This window comes from Acomys minous (genome assembly GCF_964271855.1).
Source record: "Acomys minous genome assembly, chromosome: 1".
NCBI classification, from domain to species: domain Eukaryota; kingdom Metazoa; phylum Chordata; class Mammalia; order Rodentia; family Muridae; genus Acomys; species Acomys minous.
The window spans coordinates 22,296,466-22,308,140 of record NC_140483.1 but is presented as its reverse complement, the minus strand read 5'-3'; the positions used below and the strand labels follow the sequence as shown (position 1 = coordinate 22,308,140).

The 11,675-nt window shown below is 49.6% G+C and overlaps 2 protein-coding genes across 9 annotated transcripts; both read left to right on the top strand.

Moving 5' to 3' along the window:
* The first annotated feature begins 1,354 nt into the window (after positions 1-1,354).
* On the top strand, positions 1,355-9,728 carry USF1 (upstream transcription factor 1). Of its 7 annotated transcripts, XM_084795750.1 has the most exons (12): positions 1,615-2,105; positions 3,422-3,644; positions 4,254-4,408; positions 5,348-5,397; positions 5,556-5,671; positions 5,986-6,087; positions 7,549-7,744; positions 7,968-8,055; positions 8,209-8,267; positions 8,389-8,483; positions 8,700-8,828; positions 9,001-9,728. In XM_084795750.1, exons 3-12 carry the CDS (start codon positions 4,401-4,403, stop codon positions 9,088-9,090), a joined length of 933 nt encoding a protein of 310 aa, XP_084651876.1. In that variant the 5' UTR covers positions 1,615-2,105; positions 3,422-3,644; positions 4,254-4,400; the 3' UTR covers positions 9,091-9,728. The 7 variants fall into 7 exon arrangements, with proteins under 7 accessions (XP_084651873.1, XP_084651877.1, XP_084651876.1 ...); XM_084795747.1 differs by lacking the exons at positions 1,615-2,105; positions 3,422-3,644 and adding an exon at positions 1,355-1,505; XM_084795751.1 differs by lacking the exons at positions 1,615-2,105; positions 3,422-3,644 and adding an exon at positions 1,359-1,505 and having other exon boundaries at positions 4,316-4,408.
* A 246-nt stretch (positions 9,729-9,974) lies between these two features.
* TSTD1 (thiosulfate sulfurtransferase like domain containing 1) lies at positions 9,975-11,265 on the top strand. Of its 2 annotated transcripts, XM_084795818.1 has the most exons (4): positions 9,988-10,106; positions 10,244-10,366; positions 10,856-11,018; positions 11,104-11,265. In XM_084795818.1, exons 1-4 carry the CDS (start codon positions 10,043-10,045, stop codon positions 11,153-11,155), a joined length of 402 nt encoding a protein of 133 aa, XP_084651944.1. In that variant the 5' UTR covers positions 9,988-10,042; the 3' UTR covers positions 11,156-11,265. The 2 variants fall into 2 exon arrangements, with proteins under 2 accessions (XP_084651945.1, XP_084651944.1); XM_084795819.1 differs by lacking the exon at positions 10,244-10,366 and having other exon boundaries at positions 9,975-10,106.
* The last annotated feature ends 410 nt before the right edge of the window (positions 11,266-11,675 follow it).

Here is an 11,675-nt window from a genome sequence, read left to right as displayed (position 1 = left end):
CTAGATTAGGAGAAACACAGCCAAGAAGCTCTTTAAAGTCCTCAGTGTTTGCTGAAGGAAATGGATATCCTCTGCCTTCAATTCTTCTATTGAAGAGGTCCAGTACAGATCTCTCTGGTTTTTCTTTTTCCCATTAGAATAACCTCCCATTTTAGGAAAGGGGAATGTCATCCCAGTGGCCCCGGCACTGTTTCTCTGCACAGGCAGGGGCTACAGGCTCCATTTAGCAATGGTGATTGATAATAAATGTTGATTTAAAAAATATTTAAATAGTGTATGGATTTACTCTTATTAAAGATTTGGGTGAAAAGTATCACATTTGAATGTTGCCAAAACGTATATATTTCGTTTTTGTGGTTTTTTTTTTTCTTGTTTAGATGTTCTTCCTCAGTCGTCATGGAAACCTGTAGCTAGACAGTAGAACTGAGTTCATGATGGTTGAGAAATGGGGAAGAGAAACTTTATTTACATAATGTTCATCTGCCAGGATGAACTGCCAGGAGTTGAGCTAGTTTATGAACATAAAAACTTTGCCCTTAAATTTACTTAATCCACTTAACTTGGTGAAGTTAGTATTGGCATTTCCATTTTACAGATGAGAAAATTAGGTTGTAATTAAGTAAAAATGCTTATCAAAGATCTCAGAGTTAAGAAGTGGCAGTTTCCAGGGTGTGGTTGGTATGTGCCTTCAGTCCCTGCACAAGGGGGGTGGGGTGGCGCTAGGGCAAGGCCAGAGAATAGCCTGGTCTATGTAGGACAGTTCAGGACTACATAAAAAGAGACTATCTTTTTTTTTTTTAAGTCATTTTAGGGTTTGAATGGTTTTGTAATTTGAATTCCAGCTATTCTATACTTCACTATTCCAAACCCACTATGAGAAAACTCCCTGAATGAGAAAAATGGTAATCAAAATTTTGTGTGTATGTGTGTGTGTGTGAGCACGCCTTAGGAAAACTGGAAGCTATAAGGTCTTTGGTGTATTGCTGACCTAATACAATGGAATGTACACAAATATACGTATGCCCAGAGATGTCCCAAAGTCCACTCGGAAACCCCTCAAAATGATGCTCTGATCCAAGATGGCGTCCCACCTTGCCCTCGTTAAAGATGGCGTCTAAGAACGCCGTTTCTCCTCTACTTCCTTTTACTGGAACTAAAAATGCTCCGCCTCGCACTAAGATAGAAGTACAATTTGGTTGTTTCTTTCTGGTTCTTACTGAGAACAGCTAGGACTCTAGAGACGTCAGAGGGATACTGTTTCTCTTCGGGACCTGTAAAAACTGACATACCCCCGTCAGCTTTAGCCCGCATCAAGTTTAGAGCGAGCGGAAACCCAGAGGCTCGGTGGCCAGCAGGAGGCTGGGCGGGTCGAGGAGACACTTCCGCCCCTCACCAATATGGCCGCAGGCTGGGATTGCGCATGAGCAGCTGTCTATGGAGAGACCTAGATCCAGAGAAGGAGAACGCTTGTCGAGGGACCTTGGCGACTGAAGCGGCCTGGGCCGGTGAGTGCGTAGGAGCCGGCCGGAGTCTGGAGAAGAAGTGGACCGGCAAGGCGGGGGCAGCTTTGGTTTTGCTTCAGTCTCTCACGCCCGGCATCGCAGGCGCACGATGCCTTTGTTTTGGGGGAGGGGACAGTGCTTGACTCTTTATCTTCTGTCTTGCTTTGTGGGCCGAGCTCCCGCTCCCTGCCGGGGAGTGCACAGGTCCCACCCTCCCGCGGTGTCCTGCTGCGAGCCCACAGGCCTGGGGGAGGTCCCCGGCGTCCTCTCCTGTCTCCTCTGCCGAGCAGCCGGGGCTGGGCCGGCTGGGGTCACCGCGCGGGCTTCGGGGCGCGCGCCTGGCCGGGTTGCTCAGCTCCCCAAGCGCGTACTACCTGGTGGTTGGCCTGCAGGGAGACGTCTCGTTCTCAGGCAAGGTCCCGGCGCCTGTTTTCTTTGGGAACTTGATCTGGGCTTTTTATTGCCTTTGCGTCCGTGCTTAGTGAGGGCATTTGCTGCCCCCCCCCCCTTTTGAGCGTGCAAACCACAACATCCTATGCTGATTTCCGTGTCACATATTCTTAATGCTCAGGAAACGCTTCCGGATGTACAACCAAGATTTGAGTAAGTAGCCTAACGCCGCTGCTGCGTGGCTCCAGAAGTTGCTGTGACAGCTGTGGGCTGTAACAGTTGCCTCGGGTGCCTTGCCGTCCCTTCCATTGCCTCCTCCTGCAACAAGCTTCGGATGGGCTTTTTCTCCTCGTGGTTGAGGATGGAGACCTCCTCCTAGGTGGTCCCCAAACCCTGCCGCTGCCTCCCTTTGCAGCGTTACTTTGTACAGTTTCACTTTCAGTTCCTTTTTGTTGTTACTGTTACCGTTCGGTTCTTTTTTGTTGTCATTGTTGCCGTTTGCTTTGCACACGGTCTTTCTAAGGCTTGCTATTGTCTAAATTTAAGATTTTCTTTGTTGGATTTAGAAAGGGTTGGGGAATCTTACGGATAGAGAATTTATACAAAAATCTTGATTCTTTCTTGTTGAGATTATTGTATTGCTTTGTACGGTGCAGCTGTTTCTTGCTGGAGGCATCTGTCTGCTTAGTTCTTTGTTTTTCCCCCGTTCTCTGGCGGGATGTCAAGAGTCCTAAAGCAGAACATTGTAGATGGATTCCTCCCCCGTTGTCTTTTCTTCAGAACCCTGAGCCTGGAGTTGTTTTTTTTTCCCCCCTTCTTCCTGAGCCTTAGTTGATTTGGAGTTGTCATGGCAACATTTTAGCAACTGTGTTGCTCTACAGGAAGCCTTGATGAATAAAATAAAGAAACCTTGAATATGATGCATTTGGGCTCCAGTGTATGTAACAGATGCTATAAATCTGGACTCCCCCAAAACAAGAGCCCTGACAGTAGAATAGTACCCAAGAACCAAATCTAGGTTTTGTGGCTGGTGGTTGGTTTTTCAATGGCAAAAATAAGTTTGTTTTTCCCTTCCTGGATTTTAGGAATGGAATTTCTTTTTTGTTATTTTATTTTGAGGCAGGTTCTCTCTATACATAGCCCTTGGCTGTCCTGGAACTCACTACATAGACTAAGCTGGCTTCAAATTCACAGAGATCTGTCTGCCTTTGCTTCCTGAGTGCTGGGACTAGGTGCACCAAAAACACCTGGTGGGGACTAGCGTTTTTTATTTTTGTTTGTTTTGTTTTGTTTTTTTGAGACAGGGTCTCTCTGTGTTCGCCTGTCCTGGTCTCGCTTTATAGACCCGGGTGGCCTCGAACTCACAGCGATCCACCTGCCTCTGCCTCCCGAGTGCTGGGATTAAAGGCATGCACCACCACGCCCGGCTCATTTTTATTCATTTTTAAACAGAGGATTTCTCTGTATAGCCTTGGTTGTCCTAAACCTGGCGCCACTGTACCTATCTGCCTTCGTTTTGTTTTTTTCAGGTAGTCTATAGACCAGGCTGGCCTTGAACTCAGAGATCTACCTGCCTGTGCCTCCCAAGTGCTGGAATTAGGCATGTGATACCACCACCCAGCTTGCTGAGCCACCTTACAACCTTTATTTTGGTCAGAGGACAACCTTAGACTGTCAGTTCTTGTTGGTCCACCTCGATAGAGACACAGTCTCTCCACCCCTACATCTCTGCTGCTCATCTCTTCATGAGGGGTACGGTGATCACATATGCTTGCACTACTGCATCCCTTTCTTGTGTAGGTTTTAGGACTCGGGTCTTAGATTTCCACTCCAAGTGCTTTTGCCCCTGAACCATCTCCTACTTCGTGTTGTTTTGTTTTGTCTGAGACAAATTCCTATAGCCCAGTGTGGCCTGAAATTTGCTTTGCAATCCAGGATGGCCTCTACTTCCCAAGTGTTGATATCACAGCCATGGGCAAGCACACCTAGTATTCTGTCTCTCTCTGTCTCTTTTTTTCTTGGTGCTAGGATTACAGATGTTCCACAACGTCCAGCAGAAGAGTTGCTTTTTCTTATATATATATATATATTTTTTTTTTTTTTCCCGAGACAGGGTCTCTCTGTGTAGCCTTTACTTACTGTCCTGGACTCGCTTTGTAGACCAAGCTGGCCTCAAAGTCACAGCGATCTGCCTGCCTCTGCCTCCCAAGTGCTGGGATTAAAGGTGTGCACCACCGAGCCCAGCAAGAGTTGCTTTTTTCAATGGCTTCAGGCCAGCCCTTGCCACCAGGATTGGGGGGAGCTGACTGTCCCTTGCAGATGATTGATTCAGTTTCCTGGCTGTGTCTTCTTGGAGCCTAGGTTCCTGAACCTGGAAAGCTGTTCACTGCCTAGCCTCACTGCCACTCTACGACTTCCACCAGGATTTAGCACTCCAGCCTTTGAGTCAAGAGATACAAAGACCTCCAAGAAAAGACCAGCTCCTCGGATGAGCCCCCTCACGGAGAGATGAAGGGGTAAGTGAAGAAGTCGTGTCTGGGAAGAGAGAGGGATGGCCTGGGAGGATGCAAAATGATTAGATTAGATTGAGGAAGACCTGAGTTCAGGTCCCCCCAGCTCCATCACTTAACAGCTGTGTGTTTTAGCTTCCCTAGCTATAAAACTGTATTTCATGTGCTATTTTTAGTATCAAGATAGTATGCTGGGAGGTGGTGCTGTATTCCTTTCATCTCAGCAGAAGCAGGCTAAGCTCTGAGTTTAAGATTAGTCTGGTCTACAGAACAAGTTCCAGGACAGTTAGGGCCAGATAAAGAAAAACTCTGGCTTGAAAAACAAAAAAGAGCTGGGCGTGGTGGCACACGCTTTTAATCACAGCACTTGGGAGGCAGAGACAAGCCTGGTCTACAAAGTGAATCGAGGACAGCCGAGGATACACAGAGAAACCCTGTCTTAAAACAACAACAACAAAAACCAAAAAGTCCCTAAGCACTGGGGAGGCAGGTGGATCGCTGTGAGTTCAAGGCCAGCCTGGTCTACAAAGAGAGTCTAGGACAGCCAAGGCTACACAGAGAAATCTTGTCTCAAAATTTAAAAAAAAAAAAAAGTGCTTATAGCCTGGTGTCTATGTACATGGTAAACACTTAGTTACTAGTTTTTTGTTTTATTTTTATTTTTATTTTTATTTTTTTATTTTTGAGACAGAATATATCTCTACATAGCCCTGGCTGTCCTCAAACTAACTATGTAAACAGGCTGGCCTCAAACTCACAGAAATCCACCTGCTATTGCCTCCTGAGTGCTGAGATTGAAAGAATGCGCCACCATGACCAGCAGTAATAAATACTATTATTATCTAACCTAACATTTGTTGTGCAAGCCAGTGAGTTTGGGAATCATGCTATTAGGTCAGCAAGCTTCTCACGTCTTTCATTTGTTTTTTGTTTCACCACAAATAGGCAGCAGAAAACAGCTGAAACTGAAGAGGGGACAGTGCAGATTCAGGAAGGTGAATATTCAAGTCAAGACCAAGAGCCCATCATAGCCTCTCTGTCTTCAGTGGACCGGCCTGTCTCCTCCATGCTGTGTTCCTTTACAATGGCATGTAAGTAGAACAGGGAGAAAGGCAGTTAACTCACAGATCTGCCTTTGCCTCTCTTAATTTAGGTGCAGTGGCGACTGGAGAGGACCCAACTAGCGTAGCTATCGCCAGCATCCAGTCAGCTGCCACCTTCCCTGACCCCAACGTCAAGTACGTCTTCCGAACTGAGAATGGGGGCCAGGTAAGGGAGGGGGCCAGGTGGCTGCAGATGTTACCTGGGGTTCAGGTTGTGAGGGGGTGGGGGGGGCGGTGCACGAACTTATTTCGGGGAGCTGCGGCTTGGAGAACGATATGAAACTGTGGGCTTTTGGGAGGAAACATTAATCGGAGGCTTGGAGATTGGTGTGGGGCTGGGTGTGCTAAAGCCCCAACATGGCGAAGAAGGGATAACAGCTGACTCTGTGTCTCTGAAAGACCGCAGGGAGTCGATACAGGAGGCACTTTCTAAGAGTTTCTCTTGCCTTCTCTTCCCACGCCCTTCTTCTTCCCTTCTAGGTGATGTACAGGGTGATCCAGGTGTCTGAGGGGCAGCTGGATGGCCAGACAGAGGGCACTAGCGCCATCAGTGGCTACCCTGCCACTCAGTCTATGACCCAGGTACAGCGGGATAGGCTGTGAGAGAACTAGCGAGCTCTTAGCACTAAGGAACTAGGGAGCAGACAGGGAGGAGGCATGAAATCAGGAACAGTGGGGTGTACCTCAGGCTGCCTTGGCCCAAAGCGCTGGGTCCAGATGTGTTCAACCTTTTCTCATTGAGACAATACCTTGTCATTGACAAAGATCATGCCCGAAAGACATGCAACTGGGGCTGGAGAGGTGGCTCAGCGGTTAAAAGCACTTGTTCTTACAAAGGACCTTAGTTCAGTTCCTGATAACTGCATGGTGGCCCACAACCATCTGGCTTCAGGGGCTCAAATGCCCTTCTCTGATGTCTGCAAGCACCAGACACACACAGTACTTACACATACATGTAGGCAAAATACTCACACACTTAAAAATCTTTTTTTCTTTATTTTTTAAGATGTATTTATTCATATATATGAACACTATCTACATGTACACCTGCCCACCAGAAGAGGGCACTAGATCACATAGTTGGTTGTGAGCCACTGTGTGGTTGCTAGGAATTGAACTCAGGACCTCTGAAGATCAGATGGTGCTCTTTTTGTTTGTTTGTTTGTTTTTTGTTTTTGTTTTTTGAGACAGGGTTTCTCTATGTATCCTAGGCTGTCCTGCACTCACTTTTGTAGACCAGGCTGGCCTCGAACTCACAGCGATCTGCCTGCCTCTGCCTCCCCAGTGTTGGGATTAAAGGCGTGCGCCACCATGCCTGGCTTCAGATGGTGCTCTTAACTGCTGATCTCCAACCCCTTTTCTTTCTTCCTTTCTTTCTTTCTTTTTGTTTGTTTTTGTCTTTTTCAAGACATGGTTTCTCTTGTCTTGAAACCATGTAGTCTTGGCTATCCTGGATTCACTTTGTAGAGCAAGCCAGCCTCAAACTCACAGTGATCTGCCTGCCTTTGCCTCCTGAGTGCTGGAATTAAAGGTGTGTGCCGTCATGCCTGCCTTCTTTTTTTGTTTGTTTGTTTTTGTTTCTTTGAGACAGGGCTTCTCTGTGTAGCCTTCTGACCTGGACTCACTTTGTAGACCAGGCTGGCCTCCAACCCAGAGATCTGCCTTCCTCTGCTTCTCTGAGTGGTGGCATTACAGGCATGTGCCACCACACCCAGAGATAAAAATAAATCTTAAAACTTTAGTTTTAGCTGAGTGTGGTGGTGCACGACTTTAATCCCAGCACTCAAGAGACAGAGGCGGGCGGATCTCTTTGAGTTCGAGGCCAGCCTGATCTACAAAGAGAGTCCAGGACTGCCAAGGCTACACAGAGAAACCTTGTCACAAAAACAAAATTTAGTTTTGTGTTAGGTTGCATTCAGAGCTATCTTTGGCCACATGGCTTTTTATGTTTCTCCTTCCTTCTGCTAAAGGATAGAAACTCAGGGTGATGGAGTGGGAGTAAGTCCCTGACTGACTGGACCCTGCTCTCATTTCCTTTCTCAGGCAGTGATCCAGGGTGCGTTCACCAGTGACGATGCAGTTGACACAGAGGGAACAGCTGCTGAAACACATTACACGTACTTTCCCAGCACCGCAGTGGGAGATGGGTCAGGGGGTACCACATCGGGGAGTACAACCGCCGTGGTTACCACCCAGGGCTCAGAGGCACTACTGGGGCAGGCAACCCCTCCTAGCACTGGTGAGACGCTGCACAAGGCTGGGGGCTGGAGGGACAGGCCTGTGGGGTATGGTGGGGCCTCTGGGCTTTAGCACATGACTTTTAGTTGTCACTAAGATTGATGTAGCCAGTCTGAGCTGCTTTCCAAGCTGGTGGGAGTATGTTCTCAAAAGGGTTCCAAGGTCCTGGTGAGGGTTCCTAGTCCCAGGTCCTGACTGACAAAACCTACCTTATATCTTCCCAGGTCAATTCTTTGTGATGATGTCACCACAAGAAGTATTGCAGGGAGGGAGCCAGCGATCGATTGCCCCCAGGACCCATCCTTACTCCCCGTGAGTGAATTAGTCATTGTGATTAATAATACCTAATGTTAATAGTCTCGGTGCTGGTTAAATCTTATATAATTCTTCATCCTAAACACCACTCTTGTTTTGTGTGCTGCTTTGCCTCTTCCTTGGTCCGGCTACCCTGAACTCTATTATCAGTAAGTCGGAGGCTCCCAGGACAACTCGAGATGAGAAACGCAGGGCTCAGCACAATGAAGGTAGGTGGTGTCCAGGTGTGAAGCCAGGAACAACCTATGTCAGAGTTGGGATCTACAGTGCGGAGGGGATAGGGCTGGTCATGCCCCACCGAGTCACAGTGTCCTTCACTTGGCCCCACAGTGGAGCGCCGCCGCCGGGACAAGATCAACAACTGGATTGTACAGCTGTCCAAGATCATCCCAGACTGTTCTATGGAGAGCACCAAGTCTGGCCAGGTCATGGCAAGACCCTGGTAACAGGCAGGGTCTCTTGACATTGTTTCCAGAAATGTGGGCGAGTGGGGCGGACATGGCAGCCCTCTTTCCATAATACTCTGAGATGGTGCATCCCCATTCTGAGAGGAAGCAGCCCAAGTGTGGATGTGCTCGTGGGAAGTAAGCGTGGTTCCCGGAAGGCTTGGCCCTCATTTTCTTGCCTTCTTCGCCTTGCAGAGTAAAGGCGGGATCCTTTCCAAAGCCTGTGATTACATCCAGGAGCTGCGGCAGAGCAACCACCGCTTGTCTGAAGAACTGCAGGGCTTGGATCAGCTGCAGCTAGACAATGACGTGCTTCGACAGCAGGTCAGGCTGATGCCAGCGCGGGGGCCCCTTGGCAGCGCTGCAGCCGCTGACCCAGTTCAGAGTCCCTAGGAAACGCTTTGCCTTGCCCTTCTTAGCAGTGGGTGTGTGAGTGAGTTCAAGGCGCGTCCCCTGCCCCCCTAACCGTTTCCATTACTGCCTCCTTTCTATGCAGGTGGAAGATCTTAAAAACAAGAACCTGCTGCTCCGAGCTCAGTTACGGCACCATGGATTAGAGGTCGTCATCAAGAATGACAGCAACTAACTGTGGGGACTCTGGGCTTTGGGCCCTAGAGCTGCAGACAGCTGGGAGCAGCAGACTAATCGCATATGGCCCTTCCCTCCACTGTCTCCTTCTGGCGTGGGACTGGGGGAGTTTGGCACGCGTGTCTTGGAGCGGAGGCCCTGTGGTGTGGTAGTCTGCAGAGAACGGTGTGAGACACCGCGTGGACATGTACCGACAGCCTTGCTTGCTCCCGCCGTGCAGTCCCTGGGCGCTTGTGCCCCTTTTGCACACTGCATGTGCTGTCCCCTTGATGGACACTGGACACACTAAATCTGGGCTTGCCTGTGCTTGCTTAGAGCGCCCAGCAGAGGGTCAGTGGGCGCTCTGCGGGTCTAGCACTTCACTGCTTCCTCCTCTGGGGCAGAAACTAAGATGCGCACCTCATGACTCTGGGGAGCAGGTGTATTCAGGAGGCAGGGAGGATGCTAAGTGGCTGCTATCCCATGAGTAGTGAGTGAGAGGGCTCAGCTCATGGAGCGGCTGAGGCCTCTGCAGAAGGCTCTGGAGCCAGGGAGGCCGATAGGCAGGGGCTGACTGGGGGCCTGCCCCGTTCTGGGGTTGGTTCTTTTTATTTCTTTACTTTTTTTTTTTTAAAGATAAAATTGTTTAGAGCCACAGTTGTCTGTTTCCCTCTTTTTGTGGGTTCTTGGGGGAAGGGAGAATGCATATTACTCTTTGACCAGTAAGGGCTGGGTCAGCCTTGGGGTAGGGTGCTACTGAGCCCATACTCATTAACCAGAGCCCTGCTACCTGTGCCAAACCTGGACGTCAATTTCCGGCCCACACTGGCAAGTCGTTAAAGGTTTCAGCTGTGGGCTGGTGTTAGCCGTATCACCGACAGGTACTCCTGCGCGCTCTGTGTGTGTCCTCCAGAGGCCATGCCTTTGCTTCCGGTTCCGGTCTCTGATTGGGCTCAGGGAGGGAGCGGGAGATGCTTCGGGTTGCATTCCTGCGTCACAGTCACACAATTGCTGTTGCTGGAACCATGACTGGAGGTACCTGGGAATCCCCCCGGGATGTGAGGGTGAGGTATTTGCTGTTCCTCATAAACAGCTCCACAGGGAGGAGGCACAGAGGCCACAAGAGACATGTTCCCGAGCCCTCTTTAAGTCTTTCGTGTCCTCTTTCTCAGTGCCTACAGTCTCGTTCTCTGAGCTCCGTTCACTCCTAGCCTCAGGCAGGGCCCGGCTCTTCGATGTTCGATCTCGCGAGGAGGCCGCAGCTGGTACCATCCCTGGGGCACTCAACATCCCTGGTACAGGATTTCCCGCGTTGGCAGAGGGACGGTCCATGATGGTTTTAGCTAAAGGGGCCTCACTGAGGATGGAGTGGGGATGGTGCTGATAGAGATAGAGGCGGCCTTATATTTGCTCAAGCCACCCCTCGGAGTTCCCTAGAGAAAGGCTGAATGGAGCCGCATCCTGGCAGCCGAACTAGCTTATCCAGTTTGAGGGGAGAGCAGGTGGCCAGAGGAAGAGATCAAAAGCTGTATGCTTGACTTCCCTGAAGCTGTGCAGTCGAATCCACTCGACTCTCCACTGCCGCCTTACGACTCAGGAAGTGGCTGCTTGTTGGCCTAACTCCCCGCACGGGTAGGCTGTTCTTTTTAGAGGTATAGGGTGGAGGTGGCCGCTCGACACGTTTGGACAATCGTTGCAGATTGGTCACCGCCAGGACCCCGGTCTTTCGGGCCCTTCTTGTGCACCTCAGTGTGCCACTGGCTTTCCGTTTTGTCTTCACTCAGTGTCTGAGTTGGAAATCGCCTTGAACATGGCCCCGGCTGTTTTCCAGGCCTCATACTGTGCTGAGAAGCCAAAGCGCGAAGACAAGAATCTTATTTTCTTCTGTCAGATGGGCAGGAGGGGCCTCCAGGCCACACAGCTGGCACAAGGCCTTGGATACACAGGGTATGGCAAAGGCTTGTTAGCTGGGAACTGACTGGGAGCTGCCTCCTGGGCCTGGGCTTCTCTCAACACTCTTTCTCCTCCACAGGGCTCGAAATTATGCGGGGGCCTATAAGGAATGGCTGGAGAAAGAGGGCTAGGTAAAGCACTTCCGGGTTGTGACCTTTCTCATGGCCACCTTGCTGGCCTGGGCAAGTCACTGTAGTGCTTCACGTGTGAAAAACTCAAATAAAGAGCATTTGATCAAGCACTGGAAGCATTTAATTTGTCTGGTGGGGGGGGAATGGTTCAATATTAATCTAGTTCTCAGTTTATCTCAGGAACCTTGTCCATTCATCTGTCCCCTCCCATCCAGTTAGAGCAGTCTGAACACCCAAAGTTGACCTAGAACAGCGGTTTCCAGCCCAGAATGCACATCAAATGGTCACTTAGTAGTTCTAAAAAGTCTTGGAGCTAGGTGTGTACAGTCCCGGTTAGTTGGGAGGCTGAACCCGGGGATTCAGTTCTTGGCTAGCCTGGGTAACAGAGCAAGACTGAAGGGTACTTGTGGCCTGATGGGGTGGTACTCGCCTTTAATCCCAGCACTTGGGAGGCAAAGGCAGGTGGCTCTCTGTGAGTTTGAGGCCATCCTGGTCTACAAAGTGAGTGCAAGATAGCCAA

What these genes read in the sequence shown, in the direction of transcription:
- USF1 (XM_084795747.1), top strand. An exon ending in GACAGTGCAGATTCAGGAAG is followed by an intron (nt 5,398 to 5,555) that starts GTGAATATTCAA and finishes CTCTTAATTTAG; the next exon opens with GTGCAGTGGCGACTGGAGAG. An exon ending in ATGACGTGCTTCGACAGCAG is followed by an intron (nt 8,829 to 9,000) that starts GTCAGGCTGATG and finishes CTTTCTATGCAG; the next exon opens with GTGGAAGATCTTAAAAACAA.
- TSTD1 (XM_084795818.1), top strand. Translation starts at nt 10,043, where the DNA reads ATGCTTCGGGTTGCATTCCTGCGTCACAGTCACACAATTGCTGTTGCT. An exon ending in TGCTGGAACCATGACTGGAG is followed by an intron (nt 10,107 to 10,243) that starts GTACCTGGGAAT and finishes CCTCTTTCTCAG; the next exon opens with TGCCTACAGTCTCGTTCTCT. An exon ending in CAAGGCCTTGGATACACAGG is followed by an intron (nt 11,019 to 11,103) that starts GTATGGCAAAGG and finishes TCTCCTCCACAG; the next exon opens with GGCTCGAAATTATGCGGGGG.